This window comes from Propithecus coquereli, unplaced genomic scaffold, assembly GCF_000956105.1.
Source record: "Propithecus coquereli isolate 6110/MARCELLA unplaced genomic scaffold, Pcoq_1.0 Scaffold10, whole genome shotgun sequence".
Taxonomy (NCBI): domain Eukaryota; kingdom Metazoa; phylum Chordata; class Mammalia; order Primates; family Indriidae; genus Propithecus; species Propithecus coquereli.
In genome coordinates this window covers 7,525,967-7,550,931 of record NW_012133858.1, presented here as the reverse complement: position 1 = coordinate 7,550,931, position 24,965 = coordinate 7,525,967, and the positions used below count along the sequence as shown (strand labels likewise).

Here is a 24,965-nt window from a genome sequence, read left to right as displayed (position 1 = left end):
AACCCAGGCACCCTTATAGGCACTGAGATACACTTGGGAACAGAGACCAAAATCTCTGGCCCCTCCCGCGCCCTGCCAGAGCATACATCTAATCAGCACTTCCATTTCTGGTTGCACATTGGAATCACCTGGGGAGCTTTTAAAAAAATGAAGCCACCAAGCCCCATCCCAGCGATTCCAACTTAATTGTTCTAGGATGGGGCTGGGGCATCAGTATTTTTAAAAGCTTTTTCGTGTGATGCTTACATGCAGCAGTATTGAGAATCTGAGTCTAAGGCTTTGCTACTCAAAGTGTGGTCCGTAGACCAGCACCTGAAAGTTTGATAGAAATACTGAATCTCAGCATCCCCCTTCCTACCTGCTAAATGAATCAGAATCTGCATTTAACAAGATCCCTATGTCATTCAGCTACACACTGAGGTTTGAGAAGCCTTGAGCTGGCAAGTATACTGTTGTCCCTCACCCATGCTCATCATCCTGGCCTGAACCACAGCTTGCGTGACTTTCTCAAGCTGTAGCAGTGGCTTTCAGAATTTTTTGACTATGACTTACAGAAATAGATTTTACATCAAGACACAGAGCACCCATGTGTATATGTAATGAAATAAGAATGTCACAAAAACAATACCTTTACTACCTGTGATGCACTCACATTCATTCAGCAGATATTTTTGGCACCTACTTCATGCTAGGCATTGTTCTAGTTGCCTGTGCCTAGAACAAAAACCCCTGTTGTTGTGGAGTTTATATTCTCTATGTGTGTGGTGGGGGGAAGGATCAGAAAGTTAAAAATAAACCCTGAATATAAAGGGCATGCTAGAAGATTAATATAATAGAATTTCTTTAAAAAATTACATGGATTCTAGGGTGCTGGTTATGTTCTGTATCTTGATCTCAGTGCTGTGAATATTTTGTAAAAATGCAAGTTTTTACACTTCTTTGGATGTCTGTTGTACTCCAATAAAAAGTCCAAAAAATTACATTCTTATATTTTCTATTCTATTATTATCCTCTTTCATTAACAAAAAAGATCCAAATTCCACTAGATTCAGTTCACCTTCCAGTAATAGGTTGAAACAGTAGTTTAATAAAACTTTGTTCTCCTTAAAAAATAAACCAGAATGAAAAAATCTTCAGCCCAGTCACTCAGCAGCACCTACCACTCTTGGCTGAGCACGTGCTTGCATCTGTGAGCCAGGCTGTCACCCAGCAGTGGCCTTCCTTGCCCTCTTGCTTATCCCCCAGTGCAACCATCTCACTGTGGAGATTCTTAAGGGCACCACCAAAGGCCTCCCTCCAGCAGCTTGGTCCACCTCCGCTTAGAACTAGACCTGACAAGCCCTCCTCCTTGCAGAGTCACTCTGCTGTGGGCAGCTATCCTAAAGTTCCAGATCTGGAGAGAGACTGGCTCAGGCACGTTAGAGGGTTGGGGTTATGCCTGCAGCCACCTTCTGAATCTCCTGAGCCTTATGCTTCTAGTCTGGGCTTCATTTCCTCCGTTATGCTGTCAGCTGCCTGGAGGCAGAAGAGTTTCCCTTGATATCTCTTTGGCCACAAGTAGCAAAGTCACAGAATGATGTGACGATGGAGACAGCCTCAGAGACATCTCCCAGCATAGCCCCGATGCTCAACAGCATGGTAGGAACAGTCTAGGAGTTGGTAAAGAACGGGGCAGGGTGAAGGAAGAAAGCAGGAGACTTCCTCTTTTCCCTCAAGCCTAAAGCTCCAGATAACCTGCACTGGAGTTATATAAGGGGTATGCATCTGGCTCTCCAGGAGAACTTGAGATATGGGGGGCTGGGGGACTGGGTTCCCTAAGAGAAGTACCTAGTAGGGCCAACCAGGATGGAGGTGCTTTGACCCCTAGCTTTGTTTGATTTGGAGCTTGATTTACTGGTAGGGAAGTATGTTCTAAATCAGTTGTTTGCATCTATTGACCAATAAAATTTAGTTAGTCCTGATGCTTCTAGAAGCAAGTCTCCTGGATTTGGCATTGCTTTATTGTGCCTTAGTGGTTTAGAGCACAGACTTTGGCAACAGGAAATTGGATCTGAATCCTGGCTTCACTGCTACCAGCTGCATGACCCTGAACAAGTCACTTAACCACATAGAGCCTCGGTTCTATCATCTGTAAAATGGGGATGATAATAGGTACCTCATTAGGTTATTGTGGGGTTGGGTGAGAATAAATGCAAAATGCAGGGCCTTGCCCATAGTAAGGCTCTGTAAACTTTAGCAATTGTCATTATTGAGGTAGTGTGAGGGAGTTTGGGGAGAGAACCCCCTGCAGTTTCCTTCCCCCAAATCTGTTTGTCCTCCTGATTTTCTTTTCTGAGGCCAGGGAATAAGGGGGAAGACCCTGGCTGAGGCAGGCTGCATGCACCTCCGTGGCTCCATGGGGAAGGGCTGCTGTAACTTGCTGTGTTACCAAATAATTTAGTAGAAAGTTGCCCTGCCCAGCTCACAGGGCAAGGCACCACAATCCAAATCCACCCAGACTAGGCCCTGTGTAGTTTCTGGAACCCACGTCCTTTCTCATTGCCCTATTGCCCTCTGGCCATGGCCCTTGGGCCCAATGCCGGACAATGTGAGTGCAGAAAGAGGCATCCCTTATACAGTTCTCTGATGTCTGATTTTTCATTCTGTCCTGAGCTGCTTTATTTTATACCCATTTTATAGGTGAGGTGGAGACAGTAACAAGGGCTGAATGCCTGAGCCTTCACAATCTAAGCCCGGATGCCCAGGGCTGCCTCCATCTGGGCTAGGATCTAGGTCTGCAGGCTGCACTGTGGCTGGGAATCAGAGCTCTGATTGTTTACTTGCGGGGATTGGAGGGGCGGTGCGGGTAGGAGAGGGCCTAAGAGGGGGCAGTTCAGGAAGGAGGAATGCCCACTTGGCCTGAGGCTGTTTCTGCCCAAGTCCCCATCAGGGAATATCACAGGCCTGAGACAAACCTTCCCTAGTTCAAGAGCCCTCCCTTGGCCCCAGGGAAAGAGCCGGGATGGTCCAGGTTCCTAGGCCAAAGAGAAATTAGGACTAAAGTCCCACCCTCACTGGACTTGACCATGGAAACTTCCCAATCCAACCTCCTCATTTTAGAGCCGAAGCAACTGAGATCCCGTGGAAGTGACCTTTTACACTCTCACACAGTACATAGGCAGCAGCTGAGTTGCTACTCAGAGACTCTCATTCCAGTGCTCCTCCACTGGGCCCCTTTGATTCGCTGGGAACTCCCCTTCTGCTTCACCTCTCCTTCCTTTGGCAAAACAAACGTGCAAGCCAGTCCTAGCGAGTTGGGGGGAAAAATGAGGATGGGCCATGGAGGCTGAGGGGAGGACAAAAGGGGAGGAGTAATGAGACGGAGCCCTTTAAGAGGGCGGGCCGATCCTCCGCGCCCCGCCTCCGTAGGGCGGCGCAGGCGCAGGCGGGCTCCGAGAACTCAGGCGGGAGGGCGGGCGCTCGCTGGCTGGCAGCCGGCGCGCGGGGCCGCAGCACCTGCGGGGGCCGGCGCGGGGCGCGGCGCCCGGAGGGCGGACGTCGACGCCTAGAGGCGAAGGCGAGGAGGCGGGCCCGGGACTAGGGGGCGGCCGCGGAGCCGAAGGGGACGGGACCCGGCAGCCCGCCCCCCCGCCCCGGGGGACCGGGCGGAAGGAGCCGGGCGGGGGGCCGAGTGAGCGGGCGCCGAGGGCAGCACCATCTGGAGGGGCGGGACCGCGCGGCCTCTGGGGGGCAGGCGAGTGCGCTGGGCTGTGCAGGCTGGGGGCCCCCGGCGGGGAACGCAGGAGGAGCGCGGCGGGCTCAGCCCCGCGCTGCCGGAGCAGCAGCCGCAGCGCGTCGGGGTTCTCAGCTGGGGCCCGCAGCAGCTCCGCGGGCTGAAGCTCGGCGTGGAGGAGCAGGGCGGGGTGGGTCCGGCGGTGCAGGAAGAGGGCGGGGTGGGCCAGGGGGTGCAGGAGCGGGGCGGCCGTGGCCACGAGCCCAGCCTGGGGGTGGTGTGGGGGCCGCCGGACGGCGCGGACTGGAGGCGCCCGCGGCCGTGGGCTGGCTCCGCGGGCTGGCCCGTGGCGCAGGAGGAGGGGTTGGGGCCCCGCAAGCAGTACCAGGAGAAAGGGGGAGGCAGCCCCGCAGTGCAGGAGCGGGGCGAGGCCCGCGCCGGAGTGCAGGAGCGGGGGGAGGGGAGCCCACGCAGGCTGCTGCAGCAGCCCGAGTTCGGAGACGGCTACGGCGAGCGCGGGGAGGGGCTCGAAAGTTCTGGCGAACAGGGGGAGCGGAATTGGGAGAGCTGCGGGCACCTCGGACGGGAGGCGGTGGTCCTGGGAGCGGCCCCGGCTCGCCGAGACAGAGTCGAAGTGCTGGGGAGGGCCCGGCCTGTGGGGCCCCGGGGGCCTGAGGGGGAGGGGCGCCTAGGGGTGCAGGAAGCAAATTGGCTGCCTGGGGTGCAGGAGGGACAGGTGGTGCAGGCTGTCCAGGAAACATACCTGAACGGGAAGGGGTCCCAAGAGGGAGGAGGACCCCCTGAGGGGTACAGGACTCGGAGGCGCAGGCGGAGGAGAAGGTGGTAACTTCCAGGCCCTCTGCCGGGCGCCTGGATCCTTTTAGTGCCGAGGGGAGCGCAGGATGTAGGGATTTAGGGAGTGGGGAGCAGGAGAGCGTTGTGAACCTGGGAGCTTCAGAAGCCACTACCCGAGGACAGGCAGTGGCCCGCACGATCCTTTTCTGCTACCTCAGCCTGAGCATCATCTAAGCTGTGTCTGCCGGGAGGCAGCGAAAGTTGGCAGGTAAGGAATCCCAGTTCCGTTCTCAACTGGAGTTGGTGTGTTTGGAAACCAGGGGCTGCAGTTAACTCGGGACAAAGTGGTCTCAAAACACCCTTGTACTGTCGGTTTTTCAACCGGAGGAGGCAGGAAGCAGTGCGGTTTTCAACCAAAAGGCAGGACTCCTCCCTCCAGTACTGTATATGGCAACCGGAGGGATGGGGCATATTCTTAGACTCTAGACTGGAAATGAGACCGTCTGGGTGACTGCTAGTGCTGGGCAGAGGGAAGAGAGGGATAGCCCCAGGGCTGAAGTTGCAGGGTAAGTCACCCTTCCACCTGCCTACGGGTGGTGGTAGGGGTGCCTTGGTGCCATAGCTGGAATGGTGCAATCAGCACAGGTTGCCTCAAGTCCTCAAAACACATTCCAAAGAAGGGAAGAGGGCAGTGTTGCATTAACAGAACCTTATCTTCTAACCCTGTTGGCCATGTGAGCTGAGCCGAGAGTGTAGCAGCCAGTGGCTTGGGCACAAGCCTGACTTGTTCCTGCCACACTGTCTTGTCACAGCTCATTTACTGAGGGCCCAGAGCCAAGAATGATTAGTGGGCAGAAGGGCAGAGAGCAGTTGGTGAGGCCTCCTGTCTCTTTATGTGACCTCAAGACCCCAACCTGTACCTGCACTGCTGGATCCTGGGCTGCCTGTGTGGCCCAGGCCTTGGCCCCACACTGTGGAGGTTTGCAGATGAGCAGCTGTGGTATCACCGGCTCTGCACCCACCAGGGCCAGCTCCAGCTCTTGGCCACCCTAGAGGGATTGCAGGGCCAAGGGTGGGGGCTAGATTTGGCTTTTTATTGACTCTTCCATGGCCCGAGTGGCAGGCCTACTCATTCCTGGCCCAGGGGCGCTTGGGCTTATGAGCCTTACTCTCCTAGGGCTGTTCACTTCTTACCTGGCACTGTCAGGGTTCTTGCTTCCCTAGCCCTGGGGTGGGGGTGGGTACAAAGTTGCCTCCTGCCCAGGACCTGAGCTGGGACCCATCTCTGTCTCAGCCCAAGGTGTGGCTCTGAGTCAGATGGCCCCCAGACTCCTCTCCTGAACCAGACTGGGTGGAGATAGTGCTCTCTGTGGGGGCAGAGGGAGTGGTGGCAGCGGCTGCTGGAGGAGCTGGTTGGCCTGCTCCTTGTGCAAACCCAAACCTGTCTGTTAGCTTCGTCCCATGCCTGTCACACTGCCACCTGAACACTCATGCACCGGAAGTTCAGCTGCTGTTTCCACGGTGCCTGGCTCTTCTGGAATGGCCGGAGTGGTTCTGGCTCTCTGGCTAAAATGGAGAGAATTATCTGTTTTAAACGCATACACATAAACTTACGTCTTCATCCACTTATTTTAGGTCAGTTTTTTTGAATTTGTGGAAGATGAGAGAGGGAGAAAGGCCTTTCTGTCAGACAGGTTGGCTTTGACCTGGTGTTAGACTGCATACTAGCTGTGTAACCTCTTTGGGCACAATAATTGTCTCTGGGCTTCAGTTTCCTTTTCGGTGCTTCGGGCTTTGGCTTTTTCTACACCATCCTGAGTGCGGAGGGCTCAGACCCTTCTTTGCTAGCCTGGTGCCCACCTTCCAGAAGCCCTGGCTAGCAGGTATTGGGGAGGAGGGGTTAGTGCTCCCAGACCCTTTCTTCTGGGATGATTCCCCTGCCCTGCGCTTACTCTGGAAGGTGAAGTGGGTTTTTGTTTTTGTTTTTAATAACAGGCTTATCCAGATATAATTACATATGGTAAACTGAGCATATTTAAAACATACATTTTAATAAGTTTAAACATGTGCATATACCCGTGAAACCACCACCAGAATCAAGATAGTGAAAATACACTCCTTATTCCCAAATCCCCAAAAGTTTTCTGTGCCCTTTTGGAATCCCTCCGTCCCACCCCTCCTCTGCTATCCCCCTTCCCCAGGTAACAGACTGGTCCATTTTCTACCACAATACTTGAGTTAGGAGCATTTTATGTAAATGGAATCAAATAGCATGTGCTCTTTTTTTTTTGGTCTGGCTTCTTTTATTAAGTAATTAATTTGAAATTCATCCATGTCGTTTCATGTATTAATAGTTTATTCTTTTTTATTGCTAAGTAATTCATGCATATGCCAGTCTGTTTATCGATTACCTGTTAATGGGTTGTTTTCAGTTTTGGGCTATCACACATAAAGCTGCTATGAACATTTGTGTTAGTCTTTGTGTGGACATATGCTTTTATTTCTCTTGGGTAATCTCTAGGACCGGAATGACTGGATCATAAGGTAGGTACACATTTAACTTCTAAGAAACTACCAGACTATTTTCCCAAGTGGTTGTACAATTTTATACACCCATCAGCTGTATGAGAGTTCTAGTTTGTTGACGTCTTTGTCAGTCTCTTTAATTTTGGACATTCTAATATATCTGTAGTGATATGGCAATGTGATTTTCATTCATATTTCCCTAATGACTAATGGTGTTGAGCATCTTTTCATGTGCTCATTTGCCATATGTATGTCTTTGGTGAGGTGTCTGTTCAGATTGTTTACCCTTTTATAATTGCGTGGGGTTTTTTTCATGTTGAGTTTTGAAGAGTTCTTTATATATCATGGATATAAGCCTTTTATCAAACATAACGATTTGCAAATATTTTCTTCCAGACTGTGGCTTGCATTTTAATTCTCTTAACAGTGTCTTTTTGAAGAGAAGTTTTATGTTTTAATGAATGCCAGTTTACCAATTTGTTATTATATAGATTGTGCTGTAGGTGTCCTAAGAAATGTTTGCCTAAGTCAAAGTCACAGTGGTTTTCTCCTATGTACTCTTGTGGAAGTTTTATAGTTTTGAGTTTTACATTTAGGTCTGTGATTCATCTTGGGTTAATTTTTGCATATGGTGCAAGGTATGAATTGAAGTTCAGCTTTTTGCATGTGGAGATCTAATTGTTCCAGCATGATTTGTTGAAGAGATGTGTCTCTCTGCTGAATTGCCTTGAATCTTTGTCAAAAATCAGTTGTGTGTGTGTGTCTATTTCTGGACTCTGTTTTGTTCCATTGATCTATTTGTCTGTCTTTATCCCAATATCACACTGTCTTGATTACTATGGGTTTATAGTAAGTCTTGAAATCAGAGTAAGATCTCAAACTTTGTTTTTCCTCTCAAAATTGTTTAAACTATTCTAGGCTCTTTGCACTTCCATATGCATTTTAGAATTAGTTTGTCAATTTCTACAAAAAAGTATGCTGGGATTTTTAGTGAGATTGCAATCAGTTTGGGGAGAATTGATATCTTAGTAGTATTGAACCTTCTGGCCCATGAACAACATACATCTCTGTACTTATTTAGATTTTCTTTAATATTGGTCAGCAGCGTTTTCTAGTTTTCAGTGTACAGGTCTTTTCTATCTTTTGTCAGTCATATCCTTAAATATTACGTATTTTTTGATGTCGTTGTAAATGATATTGGGTTTTTTTTTATGGTATTGGTTTTTTATTTTAAAAACCTGTTTTAATTGCAGTTAAATAAACATACCATAAAATTTACCATTTTAACCATACAGTTCAGTGATATTAAATACATTCATAATGTTGTGCAACCATTACCGCTATCCATCCCCAGAACCTTTTTTGTCTTGTGAAACTGAAACTCTGTACCCATTAAATGGTAACTTCCCATTCCTTCCCCAAGCCCCTAATAACCACGATTCTACTTCCTGTCTGTATAAATTTGACTACTCTAGCTGCCTCATAGGAGTAGAATTATACAGTATTTCTCCTTTTGCGACTGGCTTATTTCACTTAGCATAATGCATTCAAGGTTCATTCATATTGTAGCATACGTCAGAAGTTTCTTTTTATTTATTTATTTTTTGAGACAAGGTTTCACTCTGTCACCTGTGCTAGAGTGCAGTGGTGGCATCATCATAGCTCACTGCAACCTCAAACTCCCGAGGTTCAAGTGATCCTCCTGCCTCAGCCTAGTGAGTAGCTGGGACAACAGGCACACACCACCACACCGCTAATTTTTAAATTTTTTGTAGAGACAGGGTCTGGCTGGTCACAAACTTCTGGGCTCAAGCCATCCTCCTGCCTTGGCCTCCCAAAATGCTGATTATAGGCATGAGCCATTGCTCCAGGCTCGAATTTTCTTCTTTTTTTTTTTTTTTTTTTTTGAAGACAGAGTCTTACTCTGTTTCACTGGCTAGAGTGAGTGCTGTGGCGTTAGCCTAGCTCACAGCAACCTCAAACTCCTGGGCTCAAGCAATCCTACTTCATCAGCCTCCCAAGTAGCTGGGACTACAGGCATGTGCCACCATGCCCGGCTAATTTTTTTCTATATATTTTTAGCTGTCCAATTAATTTCTTTCCATTTTTGGTAGAGACGGGGTCTCGCTCTTGCTCAGGCTGGTCTTGAACTCCTGAGCTCAAACGATCCACCCGCCTTGGCCTCCCAGAGTGCTAGGATTACAGGTGTGAGCCACCGTGCCCGGCCTTCTTTTTTTTTAAGGCTGAATAATAGTCCATACTATGAATATACCACATTTTGTTTATCTATTCATCCATTCATGGACACTTGGGTTGCTTTCACCTTTTGGCTGTTGCTAGTAATGCTGTTAAAAGACGGTATTGTTTTTTACATTTCAATTTCTAAGTGTTTGTTGCTAGTGCTATTTATTTTTGTATATAAGTATTGAATCCTGCAACCTTGCTAAACTTACTTATTAGCTCTGGTAGCTTTTTTGTAGCTTCCATTGGATTTTCTACATAGAGCATCATATCATCTACTAATAAAGAAAGTTTTACTTACTCCTTTCTGGCCCTTATGTTATTTCTTTTTCTTACCTGATTACACTGGCTAGATTCTCTGGGATAATGTTGAATAAAAGAATAGATACATTGTTTCTGATCTTTAGGAGAAAGCATTCAGTCTTTCACCATTAAGCATGATGTTAGCTGTAAGTTTTTCATATGTGATCTTTATCAGGTTGTGAAAGCTCCCCTTTTATTACTACTTTGCTGAGAGTTTTAATCAGGAATGGATGTTGGATTTTGTCAACTGCTTTTTTATGTCTGTCAAAGTGATCATTGGATTTTCTCTTTCAGTTTGTTAACATGGTGAATTACATTGATTTTCAAATGTTTAAACAACCTCGCATTCCTGGGACAAGCCTCATTTGGTTATGATGTCTTATTCTTTGTCTATGTTGTTGGATTCTATTTGCTGAGGAATTTGTTAAGATTTTTTGCAGCTATGTTTATGATTCTTTTCTTGTAGTATCTATAGGATTTGGACCTCTATCTGTGGGTTCAACCAACCATGGATTGGAAAAAGAAAAAAAACAGTAAAAAACACTGACACTTTCCAAGCTCCCAGGTAATTTCAGTGTACAACAGGGCAAAGAACCACCACTCCAGAGTTTAGAGAAGACCCTTGCTTCTCAGATTGTGGTACATCAGTATCACTTGGAAGCTTGTTAGAAAGGCAGACTTGGCCGGGTACGATGGCTCATGCCTGTTATTCCAGCACTTCGGGAGGTTGAGGTGTGAGGATTGCTTGAGGCCTGGAGTTCGAGACCACCCTGGACAACATAGTGAGACTGCATCTCTACAAAAAATCGAAAAAAATTAGCCAGATGTGGTGGCACGTGCTTGTAGTCCCAGCTACTCGGGAGGCTGAGGCAAGAGAATTTCTTGAGCCCAGAAGTTTGAGGCTGTAGTGAGCGATGATCACACCACTGCACTCTAGCGTGAGTGACAGAATGAGACCCTGTCTTGAAAAGTGACAACAACAAAAAGAAATGCAGACTCTGAGGGCCCCACTCCATGTCTGTGAGATCAAAATCTGTGTCTTAACAGATCCCCAGGCGATCTGTATGTACATTAACGTTTGAGAAGCAGTGATCTGTACCTGATTTATCCATGCAACAAATATTTAGCAACACCTGCTGTGGGCCACGCTATTCCAGGTGGAGTGGGGGTGGGTCTGTTGAATTTTTTGTGTCTGCTGCCTCGTTTGTAATTTTTTTTTTTTTAGAAATCCTGTTTTTATTTTGTGACTACAACACTTTATATCTCTGAGGAAATTAATGAGAGTTTTCTGTTTGAAATTTCTTCTGCAGGATGTTTTCTCTTGGTTGCTTTTTTCTGCATGTTTCGCTCTCTTTCTCCCGCGTTAGAAGCTTTCCTTGGGTGTCAGGTAATTTTTTTGATGTCTGCTCTTTTTTTTTTTTTTTTTGAGACAGAGCCTTGCTCTGTTGCCCGGGCTGGAGTGCCGTGGCGTCAGCGTAGCTCACAGCAACCTCAGACTCCTGGGCTCAAGCAATCCTTCTGCCTCAGCCTCCCAGAGTGCTAGGATTACAGGCGTGAGCCCCCGTGCTGGCCTGTTGTCCGCTCTTGATTAAGGGAGGGAGATTACAGCGCTGGGTAGCCTTGTTGGCTGAGCTTTGTATGGTGACCAGGATGGGCCATTTGTTGGGAACTCCCAATGTTGGTATCTTTGCATCTTTCTTGGTCTGGTCAGAGTCCCCAGAGAAGACACCTCTTATCTCCTTCCAGGAGGTGAGGGCCGGTCTCCACCTTTTGGGGGCAGGTAGAGAAGGGAACTGGGATTTGACATCTATTCTGTGTGCTTTCCTTGTTTGGGATGTGGCACCCTTTGTCCTCAACCAAGCCTGTTGTGCCCCTGTACAGAGATGTTCTGTTTATCCTCTTTAGGGAAATCCCTGTCTTTTGCAGGCAGGCCGTGGGGCTCATGGCTTTGTGTTGGGGAGGGAGTCTGCCAGTCTTGTTTCTTAAATAGCTTTTAACTAATCCTCTGTATTTTGGCATTTTTAGCATTTCCCTTCTGACAGATCACCTCTTCTTCCAGAGGTTTCTGGGCTGCTAGTTCCTAGGCCTTTTGAGGGTTTTTGGGGTCAGTCAGTCCTCTCACCTTGGGATTTGTGATTTTCTCAGGTCTGCTCTCAATTGTTGCTGGTCCCTTCTCTGGGCCGCTGACCTTCACCAGTCCCTGACCTTGGCAGTGTTGAGCCTCCATGGCCAGAAGAGAATCACTATCACCCTGAACATTTACTCTCTCCCAACTCCTGGAGATCCGTTCCCCCTACAGCAGCGTCTTAATGCCTTGGACCAGACAAGCCCCTTCCCTTTTCAGGGTCTCAGTTTCTTCACTGGTCAAGTGGGCAGACAGGATATAGTGGAATTTAAGGTATATATCTTGAAGACCCTGGCATTTCTCTCACTCCCAGACTCTCCTGGGCCCTCCATCCTGTCCTAGATTATATGTTTCCAGCTCCTGGGGTTTTGGTGTAGATGTGGTCCCAAGGGGATGAACAGTGCATCTTGCAGCATAAATGTTGTACAGATCACAGCTCTGTCGTCTCCTCACCACTGTTCCTTTCCCCACCCCACCTCCAGGGCCCAACAATGGGCCCCTTCAGCTCTGGGCTCTTGCTGAGGGGTGGGGGTGGGGCGAGGGCAGGATGACCAGCTGTGCGGCCTCTGCCCAGCCCTGGGAGAGCTCTGGGAGTGGCTGGCTGCTGGGAGCTGGACTGCATCCTTCCTCCCCCCCACCGTCCTCCTTTACCAGTAGGATGCTGGGCCTTGGTGCTGTGACAGTGGCTGTGCTGGACAGTCGGGGAGAGGCAGCTCTCTATAGTACTCAGCATCCCAGGCCTGGCACCCAGGCATGCGTGGTGTGCATGGGAATAAGACCCAGAGAGCCGCAGGAATTTATCTTCTGTCACACGCTGCTGGCGTTCATGTGTGGGGGAGGGATGCTCCAGGAGCTCATTAGGGCTCTCGGTGTTCTGTCTCTGGGTGTCAGGGTTGGCACGCTGGTCTTGAGCTGGTGGAGCAAGAAACAGCTTCACGGTAGTTTCAAGGCTAACTTAATACAGGGGGGGAGTTCAGTGTGGGCTCTGTTGTTGTTTGGTCAGATCCTTTTCCTTCTCTCTAAAAGTTACACCTCCTCTGCTAGAGTCGAAGGAAATGAAGCATAGGAGGGTCCCTGTCTGGTGTGTCTGTCACTGACTTCTCACCCTTTCCTGTACTCCTCCTCTCAGTGAGCTGGGATGCCCGACAAACCCAGGCCCCCTTCCCGTCAACCTTCACTGCATCCTACCCCAGCCCTCCCTCCACAGTCTGGTGGAAGACACCTTTCTGAAGGATGATTCAAAGCTTTCGCCCTGCTTGAGGGAGTGGCTGAGTTGTCCCTGGGTCTGAAATGGCTTTATGGGAGCTAAGTAGCTTAGTGGGTCTGGGACAGGAGTGGCTGTAATGAGATTGACAGCCCATCTTCCCCTGAAGGTGCTGGCTTTTCTGGATTAGAAATAATGGGGAAGGGCTAAGCTAGGGAGAGGGGAGGGCAGTCAGGCTTGTTCTTGGCATCTACTGGGAAAGTAAGGTGGCAGCAGCTTATGAGAAAGGAGGCAGGCCGCCTTTCTCCAGTGTTTGTCACAAAGGCTGAATGCCTTTTCAGCAAACTCTTAACCAGCTCTCTTGCCAGGGTCTGCCTTCAAGATGACAAATGTAGACAATGTACAAGCCACAATAGAGGTGTATACAAGGGGCTTCCTCAACAGAATTATGTACTAATACAGGGGTTTATAGGAATAGTAACCCTTTAAGGACGGGAGCATGACGGATAATTTAAGACATTAACTGCCATGTGAGTTGTATTTAATTCATGCTAGTTTTGAGCCTGGGGCCTTGTGAAGCCTATGTAACTCATGACTCTTCACCTTGGGAGCTGTGAGAACTATTTTTCAAGTTGTATGTAACTCATGGTTTTGAGCCTGGGGCCTTGTGAAGCCTATGTAACTCATGTCTCTTCACCTTGGGAGCTGTGAGAACTATTTTTCAAGTTGTATGTAACTCATGCACAAAAAATAATAAAAAATAACAAATTTTTCATTAAATTAGAAAGGATCATTTTGTTTTTGAAGTTTTTATTCTGTTTTCATAATAAAACACCATGGCCCCAAGGAAAAAAAATTTTTTTCTAGCATGACAGTATTTGTGTTAATTTTTTTTCTTTTGGCTGTTTTCCATATGAATTATTATGTGTTTATACTACTTTTGTTTTCAAGCATTTCTTCAACAAAACAACATGAGAGTATGGCAGAAATAACCATTTGGGGATAGGAAGGGAGAATTTACAGAAGAGATGGCATTTGATTTGAGTCTTGAGGTGTGTATAGGAGTTCATGAAGTAGACAAAGAGAAGGAGTGTCACAGACAAAGAATAGCTCAAAGACATTAAAGAACAGGTGTGTCTAGGGAATGGCAAGCATTTGAAAGAGATGGAGGTAGAGAAATAGGCAAGGAGTGGATCCTACATGGCTTTTAAGCTAACAGGGGATTTGACTCATTGAGGAGTTACTGAAGGATGCAAACAGAGGAGGGACATCAGGTTTGTGTTCAGGTGACAATAATAATAATGGGCAACCCTCTTCCAGGTGCTGTGCAGGTGTGCTAGTCATTTTTCCCATTGACTTTTCATAATAGCTCTATGAATGAGATTCTGTTTATCCCCACTCTACAGATGAGGAAATTGAGGCTTAGAAGTTAAGTGATTTGCCCCAAAGTTGCTTGGCTAGAAAGTGATGGAGCCAAAATTTCAGCCCAGGTCTGACTCCTGATAGTGATGGTGTTGATGGGAAGAATACTGAGGAGGTTGAATCAACATGATTTCGTGGTGTATCTGGTGGAGGAGGTAGAGGAAGGGCGGGTGGGGGGGGGTGTGGTCTTTAGCACAGGTGGCTGGTGTCAGCTTGTGATGTTCTCAGTCAGGAGACAGGAGCATGGAGTAGTAGAGTTTAAGGAGGGGATGATGAGCCCAGTTTGGACATGCAATTTGTGGTACCTGTGCAGCCTCCTGGTGGAGCTGCCCTGCAAATATCTGGAAATGTGGGTCTAGAGGCACAGCTCAGGAATGGAGATGGTGGTAATATGAGCCCTGGAGGAGAGGAGGTGACCCCCAGGGAGTAGAGCATCCTTTGAGAAGAGAACAGGCATGGGTTCAAAAGTCTTAGGAAATACCAACAGTTAAGAAGAAGGGTGAAGAGGCTTTAGGGCTGGCCTTGGCCTGTGGGCCCAGGACCACCAGCAAACACAGCCTCAGCCTTAGGACCTCAGCTGCCAAGCTTCCCCCGGAGGGATGGGCCCTGAGTGTCCTGGAGCTGGAGAGGGTGTGGACAGCCATGGTGCGTGTCTGAATCACTCCCTTCTCTTTCCTGGCGCCTGGCCAGCCTCCTCCCTAGACCAGTGTGATGTCAGACCCAGGCTGACCTGAAGGTGTGGAATTGCCTGGTGCACTTCCCTCTGGGATGAGGTTCTGAGGGGAACCAAGCTGGCCTTGGGCCGAAAGCATGAGCCCTATGCACAGAGGGGTGAGTTGAGGCTGATGGGACTTGGTGGGGCTGACATGTGGAGGCAAGATATTCCTCTGGCAGGGAGAGGAGCTGTAAGTCCTCGTCCTCCCCAGTGTGTTGTTTTTCCTCTAGCGCTCTGAGAAGAGGGAGGTGGAGATGGGAGAGGGCCAGCTTGGAGGTAGGGTTGGCATATATTCCCAAGAATACGGTAGATTGTTTTGGAAAAATCCTCTTGGCCGGAAATTACATGTCATGTCTGCTCCTCAGCGTGGATTTGTCACTTCACTGATGCTGTTGGAGAGGCTGGGGAGAAGGGAGTGGACAGGAGTGGTGGGCTGGTCCCCAGCCTCTCCTGGCTGCCTTTAGCTACATGCTGTGAAGAGACAGAAGGGCAAGTGGAGACCAGAGGGGTGTACATATGGGGGCTTCTCCACATCCTAGAGGTAGTTTGGATCCTGTGGATGTCTTACAGCAGGCTAGGAGACAGGAGAATTATGGAGGGATGAGGCAGGGAGAAAGCAGGAAGGAGGAATGGTTTGGATCAGACCCTGCACCCAACCAGGGCAAGATGGGATGGGCCTAGCAGTTTCAGCCATGTTTTCTACAGCATCCCGACTTTGGGTTTTTGCAGCTACTCCCAAGACTAGTTTCTGTCTTAGCTGCAGGAAGCTACTGAGCAGTTTCTGCCTAGAATAGACCAGGTGTCCTGGACCGCCTGCCTCACAGAATCAGCCCCCTACCCCAGCTTCAAGGTGGGGAAGGGGCTGTGTGAGGAGAGTGGGCCTTATACGCACCCACTCAGTGCCCTCCTGGGGTCTCTTTCCTTAGCTTGGAAGCTGAGTGGGGAGGGGTGTCACGTCTCAGCATCTCTCCCTTCTCTGCCCAACCTAGGGAGGGGTGAAGGTGCCCTGAGCTCAGTCCTAAACACCTGGTACTAAGGAGTCAGTGGATGCTTCAGATGCCATCAGAATGAGAGGGTGTGTGTGTGTGGCGCCTTGGGGCCCTGAGGGCTGGAGGGAGAGGAGGAGCCTCTGCAGAAGGACTTCCTGGGCTGGCCTCACCCTGGTGCTGGGTGAGGCACCCCTGTGTGGGCACATGTTGCAGCAGCTTGTCCAGCAGGAGTCTGGGCGCTGGAGTCACTTCTCTGAAGTCAGAGAGGTCAACCCCAATACCCTGGCCTCCCCAGCACTCCCAGGCGCACGGCTTTGCTATCTCGGGGAAGGTGGGGAGGAGATGTCAGGGCAGCTGGGCTCATGGGGCTGCAGGGTAGGCTGCATGGCCGCCGCGTCTCCCTCGAGTGCCGGGAGGTGTGGCATCCATGGTAGGTGAGGAGCGTGTGGTGGAGCTGCGGGGGTGGGGCGGGGGGCGGCAGGTGGGCGCTTTGCATTCTTGCTTGGAGCAGGGCGGAAGCTGCGGCAGGTAGAAGAGAGCGCCCAGGGATGTCTAAAAGGAGGGGTCTTAGGTTGAGTCAGGACGAGGCTTTTCTTCGGTGGGCTTCTTAGATGGACCCTCTTATCACGGAATATTGGGGGGGCTCTTGAATCTCCGAGGCCCTAATTGGTGGCCCTGGAGCTCTGGGGTCCTGGAGGCGGGCTGAGGGCAGAGTGGAGTTGTGGCTCCGTGGTCAGGGAAGGTGCAGCCCCTGCCCCGGCTCTCTCTGTCTATGGGGGTCAGCCCTGGCTGACACAGCCCTCCCCTCCGTTCCTTTCCTCCTCCTCCTCCTCTTCCTCCTCCTCCTCCTCCTCCTCCTCCTCGGAGAAGGGGTGGGAGCCGCGCTGTGGCGAGGGGAGAGGCGGAGTGGAGGCTGGGGATGGGGTTGGGGGAGGGGGCGGCTGGCCGCAGGCCCAGAGGATGAGAGGCCGTGACCACCGGGCTGCCAGTTGGTGGCGGATGTGAGGCTGTGAGGTGCAGGGTCACCTGGCCTCGAGGCCCGCGGCCCTAGGGCGCGTTGGCGGCCCCTGCCCTCCTGGAGGATGCTTGAGGCCCGGCCCCTCAGGACGCAGGGCAGTGACGCTGCCGGTGCCGCTGGAGGGGCGGGGGCTGCGGCCGCCGGCGCTGCTTCCCTCCTTGACCGAACCACCACCGGGAGTTTGGGCTCCATGGGGGAGAGATCTGCTTACCAGCGCCTCGCTGGGGGCGAGGAGGGACAGCAGGTAATGAGGGGAGGCTAGGGCACAGCCAGGTACCTGGGACTCAGACCCCATCATCTGCCGGTGCGCTGAGGGCCCAGCCCTCTGCAGCAGCCTCTCAGGAGTGAGTGGTGTCTGTGCTTCTGGAACCGCCCGGGGACAGAGCCTTGGGGTTAGGAGGCTGGGTAAAGAGTGGGGTGCGTGTGATGGTGTGGTGGGGTCAGGGGTTTCGGCGGTGGTGAATTAGTGATGCTGGCATGTGCCTCAGTGTGCATGGGTCCCCTGGGACCCAAATACGCTGCTCTTTGGGCATTCTTTAATGCTCCATGGGAGCCCAGGAAACACTGCTAGGATTTGGGTTTAGTCTTTTATGGCAAGTGAGTCTCTGTGCCCTGGGCATGCCCATTTACTGGGCTTTCAAATATGCATATCAAGCTAAATGTGCATTTGCTTTGGAAAATATGGTCCCCCTATAGATGGGGCCGCTTCCGTTCCTTTTGGAGTGCAAGCACTTTCTCTCCTGGCCGGCAGAGGGCGGTAGCTGACAGGAGAAAGGGGAACACAGCCCGGAGAGTTGAGGCAGAAAGGTCGGGTCTGTTTTTCTCCGGCTGCAGGAGAAAGGGGTCCAGGAGCTGCCCCATTCTGACCCTCAACATACTTCACTTCTCACAGCCTCCCATGCTGGATTGCTGGGCAAGCTGCTAGGGTTTGTTCTTTCTGAACATGCAAGGGAGGGTCAGGCATGGGGTTCTGGTGGCTTTGGGTCACATCTTTCTGGGGTGGCTAGTTTTTAATCTGGCTATTCTGATCCAGCAGCCCTATCTTACAGTAGAAGGAGTAACCCTGCTTAAATTGCCCCCTGACCTCAGATCCCCCTGGGTCTCCTTCCAGGTGGTACTTGGTGCCAGGATAGGCTATAGGCTTCTTTGGTCTGAGGGCATGGTGTGCCAGGATTTGGGGAAAAGTCAGCTCCAGCATAACTTTGACCTGACCTTGTCTTGTCCATTAGCTCTGACCTCAGCCCTCAGACTGAGGGAAAGCTGCACCTGCCTGTCTCCACAAGCTTTGGGCAGGAGATGATGGGGACTGGGAAGACGGATTGATGCCAGGGGTGTCCCCCCTATGCCTCGGGGTCAGACCAGGAAATGCCTGTCCCTTCAGGCATCCCCAGGGAGACCAACCACTGGGAGAGACCCTGGAAAGGGAGCCTGGGATGCTGATTCCCCAAAACTCTCTCTCCGCAGCTGCCTACCCTCCAGCCAGCTGGGGGCTCCCTGAGCTGATGGCCAGCTGCACAGGGACAAGAGAGCAGTGTGCAAGAAACAGGGGCTCCCTAGGCACAGCCTGGTGGGGGGAGCTGGGGGAGCCGCAGAGGACTTCCTGCAGCTGTCAGGTGTGTCTGGGGGCTGTAGTGAAGGGAGTGTAAGAGCAGCTGGTGCTCTTTTGAGTAGGGGCAGAGGGATCATTTGTCAGTTCTAGGAACGTGGGGGGCCCACGGGGGCTTGGTGGAGAGTCTCCAGTCCCCTTAAGTGGAGTCTGTTGTCTGTGTGTGTGGGTGCTATGCAAGAGACATCCTACAGCCTGGGATCTTACAGCTTTGGGATGGGGTCCCTGCATCCTAGCAGGGGTCTTGGGGCATATTTGTTTTAAAGGGGTTTTGGACCTTGGCCAGCTGGTTTGGGTAGCCAGGGTGCTGTGAGCAGCAGACAAGGCAACCCCAGGGTAGGGGGTGGAGATCCTCACCCCCACCCCACCCTTGCTCTTGGCCGGACTGCCCCACTCTGGCAGGCTGCCGGCCTCCTATTTCCGTCGGGCACCAGGGTAACAGGGCCACATTAGGGTCTGAGCCAGGAGATGCCCAGCCAAGGCTGGGACTGGGGGGATGGGGAAGGGTCTGCCTGCAGGGTCCAGGAAAGATTCTTTGGGATCCCAGCCCCCAACTCAGGTTGTGTTCTAGTCCCCACATCCCCAGACAAGCCTGTATGGGGGCCTGTAGTCTCTCTTTGTACATGCTGTTTGATTCACATAGCCCCCACCCTAAAATCCCAGGAGTTGTCTGCGACTGTGAGAGCTGGGGTAGAAGCCAGAGACAGGGGGCCTTGTGTATGGGGAGGCAGGGGGGCCAGCGCGGGTGGCTGGGAGGAAGAGTCCCCCCCATTCCTGCTGCCCTCTTGGCAGTGATTCAGAAAGGTCCTTTTTCAGCCAGTGTCAGAGCTGTTCAGCTGGGGAGGGAGGGAGGGAGGGAAGCAGGAGGGAGGGAGGGAGGGCGGGCAAATGGGTGGGGAAGCCAGGGAGCAGGGCTGGAGCTGTGACCACTGCACTGGAGAGAAGACACAGAAACAGGACAGAGGGCCCAGGCTGCAGCCAGCAGAAGAACTAATCTGCTCCCTGCCAGACTGGCCAGCTGTGGAAGCCCAGCCGGGCTTGCAGCAGAGCAGAGGGGCCCACCCTGTTCTTCTGCTCTATTTCCCGCCCCCAGCGTGGGATTTTGGGGTCTCCTGGGACAAACCCGTGGCCAACTTCCCTTCTGGGCGTGAAACTCAGAAGCTGAGGCCCCTGCTCACCCACTTGCCGGGCCAAAGCCCCAGTGGCCTGCTCAGCGGGGTCCAGCTCCGTGGAGATGCCAGCGGCACGTCGGTTCCCTGGCCTAGAGCTCTCCTTTCCTCTCCTGGCCAGACTGCGTCGGCGTCTGTACACAGTGAGTGGGGGGCTGGGGGCGGGGGCCGGGCTGGCTGGGGACTGGGTTGGTTCCTCGGAGAGCGAGACTGTGAATGGCTGAGGGACATCTCTAGTGAGGGTTTGACTGGGGAGTCTGGGCCAGGTAGCCTCTCCCCTCTGGCTGCTGCATTCATTCTTGTTGGTCTGTGTGTTAGAAAAGTGTGTGCAGGAGCCAGGTCAAGTGTGTGCTTGCACGCCAGCCACGGAGCTGGGTCAGACACAGGTGTGCAGACTCCACACTGTGCTGGGGGCCAGGCACACGCAGAATTGGAGACTGTCTGAGCTGGGGGCGGGGGGAAGCTGCAGCCATGCTCCGTGCTTCACAAAGAAACTTGGGCTGGAGGAGGGATTTGGGGAGGGGAGGCGACCTGTCTGGGGTTACCCTGGGCTTAGCACTAGAGGCAGGACTGGGACTCTGACTCCTTTCCTCGGCGGTATCCCAGTGTTCTTCCCAGTCTTCCCACACACACCCCTACGCAAAAGGCCTGTCCCTGGGGTTGGGGAACAGGGAGGGGAGCATACAGCTGAGCAGAGAGGTTTGTTAGCTGGCACAGGCCTGGCTGTGCTTTCTGAGTAGCTGCTTTGGGGGAGGGGCCTCTGGGTCTCCCCAGCTCTGACCACTCAGGGCACCGCTTTGAGCTGTTTTCAGGAGCCCAGACAAGGGCAGGAATAGGGAACCGGAGCCCTGGGACTTGTGGTGGGAGGAGAGGAGGGAGCCTATAGACTGCTTAACTTGGTGGGGACAGAAACCCCATCTTGAGGCTGAACCTTATAGGGTGTGGGGTCATTTTGCTCCAGGGATGGGGTAGCGATGGTGGGAATGCTGGCTGGCCCCCCCTGGCCCGGCCATGGGGAGAAACTGCCTAGGCCAGTGATTTTCATGGTGCACCTCTGGGCTTTCTTCTGGAAAGCAGCGATGCCCTGTCGTCTTAAACCCTTTTTTGTAAACAGATGATTTTGTGAAGGTGAATGAGTTAATACAGCTGAATGCTTAGAACTGTGCTTGGCATATAGGAAGTGTAATTGAAGTGTTAGATGTTATTTTTATTGTTACTCTTCTAAAACTGATAGAAATTTAACCTGTTATCTGTGTGTGTGTGTGTGTATGTGTACATGTGTGTGGAGTCAACCAGTCAACATAACGCCAACTATAATGTAACAGAAATAAAAGTAATTTATACCATTTTATTTATTCTGATGTCTGTACACTAGATGACAGAATGAAGTTGTCACATACTAAGACCTCAGGCAGAACCACCATGAAGGCAACATCTGCAAGTGCCGACCTACTGAGGAGAGTTTTGAAATAGTAAGGGTGCGGGGGGAGGGGGTGCCCTCATTTTTTCAAATAGTGGACTTTTGCTCTATTCTGAATAAAGCAAAGTCCAGTTTTCCCTCAGTTTACACAGTTGTTCTATTCTGGGAAACTTCATGTATATTAAAACCACAGAAGTACTTTCTTGTTCATGTGTTAAATGGGATTGGAGTTCAGGTCTGGATGATTATAAACAAACTTTTCACCTGCGTGAATTGAGTTGTGTGGGATTTGGAACAGTATGTGAGACTGTCCTGTGTGTTGTAAGATAACGCATGTTCTTGTTCTCCAGCCACCCACTAAATGTTATTCATGCCCCCCAAACATTGTGACAACCAAAAGCGTCCCCTAGGGGGCTGTGCAGCCCTCATGAGAACTATACAAAGAAAGGGTTACAGCTTAAAGTTTGGAAACCATCGGCTGGCCCAGCCGCTTTGGTGGAAGAGCCAGGATTTGAACTGAGGGTTTCTCATTCCCATTTGTCACTCTTTATACTTGCCTGAGCTGCCTGGGAAAGTCCGAACTGGCACTGTGTTGGCAGGACCACTGGCTCATGCTGGCTGGGCTGTGAGTGCCTGCCTCTCTTCGTGCATCTCATTGCAATGAGAGCTGGGGATGAGGCCACCTTGGAGTTGGGCAGGGGTGGGGGCTTGGGGAGGATTGCTTGGCTCCTAGCCGGGCAGCTGGCCTTTTTCCTCTTGCCTGCCTTCCTCACTGGGGATTGAGCATGGATCAGGGCTGGCCTGGCCTGGCCAAGCGCTCAACTCTGAGATGTCTTACTTGGACAGGGATGGGTTTGGTGTCCCAAGGGTCAGGCTGCTTAGCTTTGAAGGTGCCACCGGCCTCTTTCTTTGGGCCCAGGAGAGTATAGGTCAGATGTCATTCACTAGTACCCGTTGGCTGATTGTAGCCTGCAGATGTGTTTTGTTTGGCCAGCGCTACATAGTGCATGCCGTTTCAAATTTGAACGAACAGTGGACGTGGTTAAAAAGTCAGGAGAAAGATGATATATAAGGAACAGAATGGTATGAATAGTGTGTGACTATTTATTTTGTGAAGGTAAAAACAAAGTCTGAAAGAGTACGTAAAAGACATTGGCAGCTGGCTTCAAGGAGAAGGAGCTAGGTAGCTGGGCAGTAGGGGAGGGAATGAGACCTTATGGTTCCTGTGTGCCTTTTGAATATTTTACTGTGTGTGTATATTACCTTTTCAAAAAAATTTTAATGGCAAGATTTCACATATAAATTCATATTCCTGGTTATTTCTTGAAAAAATTGGAAGCTTTGACAACACTGGGCCAGTCGCTCGTGACAGCCATTGACAGGAGCAGAGCTCCTCACTGACTGGGGTATCTGAAAGCCTACCTCCATCCCCACCCTTCCCATTGTCTTACACTTGCTGTGGCCCTGTAGGTGCTTGGTGGTGGCCTGTGGAGTGGTCTTTGGATTTTTGGAAGAGACTCCAGGGTTGTCGAACATTGGGAGGAGCTTAGCTTAGAGCTCATTTGGTCCCAGGATCTTCCTGTGGAGCCCCTCAGATCTGAGGAACCCCTGGGTGGGCCTAAGGGGACGCTGTACCCCCAAAAACATTTTATTAAAATTTCAGGAGTAAGAACGTGTCTGTTGTTAAGGAGAGACAATTATTTTTTTGTTGTTTTTTTGTTTTTTTGTTTTTTTTGAGACAGAGTCTCACTCTGTTACCCGGGCTAGAGTGCCCTGGCGTCGGCCTAGCTCACAGCAACCTCAAACTCCTGCGCTCAAGTGATCCTACTGCCTCAGCCTCCGGAGTAGCTGGGAGAGACAATTGTTTTTATCAGATTTTCAAAGGGCTTGTGACCCCTGGAGACTTGAAGAGCAGGTTGATCTCAGGTCGCTCAGCCACAGATTTTGGGAGTAAGACCCCGACTCCTGACTCCAGGGCCAGGGTTGTATCCCAGCTGCCCTAATTCTACCCTTGCTGCTGGCAGGAATGGGGGAAGCAGGTACAGGCTGTTCTGTACAGCTGTTGTGGGGAGCAAGAAGGTGGTTTATGAGTTCTTCCAGACAGTGGTCTAGTAGATGTGGGTGAGCCCCAGCACTCAGGGGCAGGGCTCCTGTTACCTCCCGCATCCCTGGTCCCTGAGTCGTTCTCCTCTCCCCACAGCGGCTGGGCAGCAGCAGCATGCAGCCGGAGGAGGGCACAGGCTGGCTGCTGGAGTTGTTGTCCGAGGTGCAGCTACAGCAGTACTTCCTGCGGCTCCGCGATGACCTCAATGTTACCCGCCTGTCCCACTTTGAGTATGTCAAGAATGAAGATCTGGAGAAGATTGGCATGGGCCGGCCTGGTAGGTGGGACATTGGCCTTGCTTGTCTTTACCCTTCTAACCATTTACATCCTCTATCCTCAGGACCACAAAGCACATGGAAGACCTGCCCCCCTTTTTTCCATGGGATGGCAGCTGAGAACTCTGTCTGCCTGTCCCAGAGCCCCTGAGGTGGGGCTGGAGGGACATCAGTAGTTGCTGCACACAGGAGTTTGCAGGTGTAAATGTGGATCAGTTTGAGGAGAATAAAGACTTTTTGAAGCTCTGGCTACTCAGGACTCACTGCATACCCTTTTTGTTTGATCGACGTCTGTAGGACGTGTTTCCTTGATCTCGCCGTCTTTTATAAGCATAGCATCGCGTCTGCTCTGGTCACCATTCTGAACACCAGGGGCGTCAGTGTCCAGAGATCTGTAGGGAGAAGAAAGATAAAAACTTACTTGACAATTTGCTAACTTTCTCTTTATCCTTCTGTCTCTCCCATGCACGCGTGCATGTGCATACATGCTCACACACAGAGAGATCGGCTCTAAGTTGAACTCATTTCTTATCTTTGTATTTATCCTAAAAGTAGGGGTTGTAGCATCTAGAAGACATGGTGTTCTTTGTAGAACATTAGAAACTTAGTGCATTCAACTTAAAATAGCTAAATAGATAATAATGTGCTAGATTAAACACTGAGTTATGCTACTTTTGGCCCGGAGAGTTGGTTTCAGATGCCAGTAGCATAAGAAAGTTTTATAGGAAAAAAACTCAAAATTGAAAAAATTCTGTTTATTACCTTGCTTTTTTCCCTGAGAGCTGGGAGAAGACCACTACTATTCAATTCATGTAGTTAAACATCTGGGAACCACTGCCTAGAAGTAGAATGCAGTGACCATGTGGTCAGTTGAGGCTCCTGGTTAGTTGAGATTGATTTCGTTGGTATCATTGTGCTGGGCAGTATCTAGCGGTGGACCCAGCCTGGGGGGACCGAGGAAGCCCGTGGGGCGGGCTCTGGGGATTGTGAGCCATCTTAACAGTGCCGGGCTCCCCTTGCCTACCCGCAGGCCAGCGGCGGCTGTGGGAGGCTGTGAAGAGGAGGAAGGCCATGTGCAAACGCAAGTCGTGGATGAGCAAGGTGGGTGAGGAATGGGGAGGTAGCAGCCTCAAGGGCCCACTCGGCTGTCGGGCCTGGGAGCCTTCCCCTAGTCCCCAGGCAAGTGTAATCTCACTGTGTTCCCTGGCACTTTGTACAGACCTCACTCCTCCAGGGTCTTATCGGGCAGAGCACTTGTAGAGCTGCCCGGCTAAGTGTCCGTCTCCGCCAGAAATGGACACGTGAGCAGCCTGTGTGCAGTAAGGTCTTCACAGCCCCTCC

At 51.0% G+C, this 24,965-nt stretch overlaps 1 protein-coding gene across 1 annotated transcript in view; it reads left to right on the top strand.

Moving 5' to 3' along the window:
* Positions 1-4,033: 4,033 nt before the first annotated feature.
* The window catches only part of TNK2 (tyrosine kinase, non-receptor, 2), a 40,085-nt gene continuing 19,153 nt past the window's right edge, over positions 4,034-24,965 (top strand). Inside the window, exons 1-3 of the mRNA XM_012642108.1 lie at positions 4,034-4,775; positions 23,446-23,626; positions 24,655-24,725. Coding sequence (XP_012497562.1) covers positions 23,464-23,626; positions 24,655-24,725 — 234 coding nt within the window. The 5' untranslated portion in view covers positions 4,034-4,775; positions 23,446-23,463. The remainder of the gene's footprint in view (positions 4,776-23,445; positions 23,627-24,654; positions 24,726-24,965) is intronic.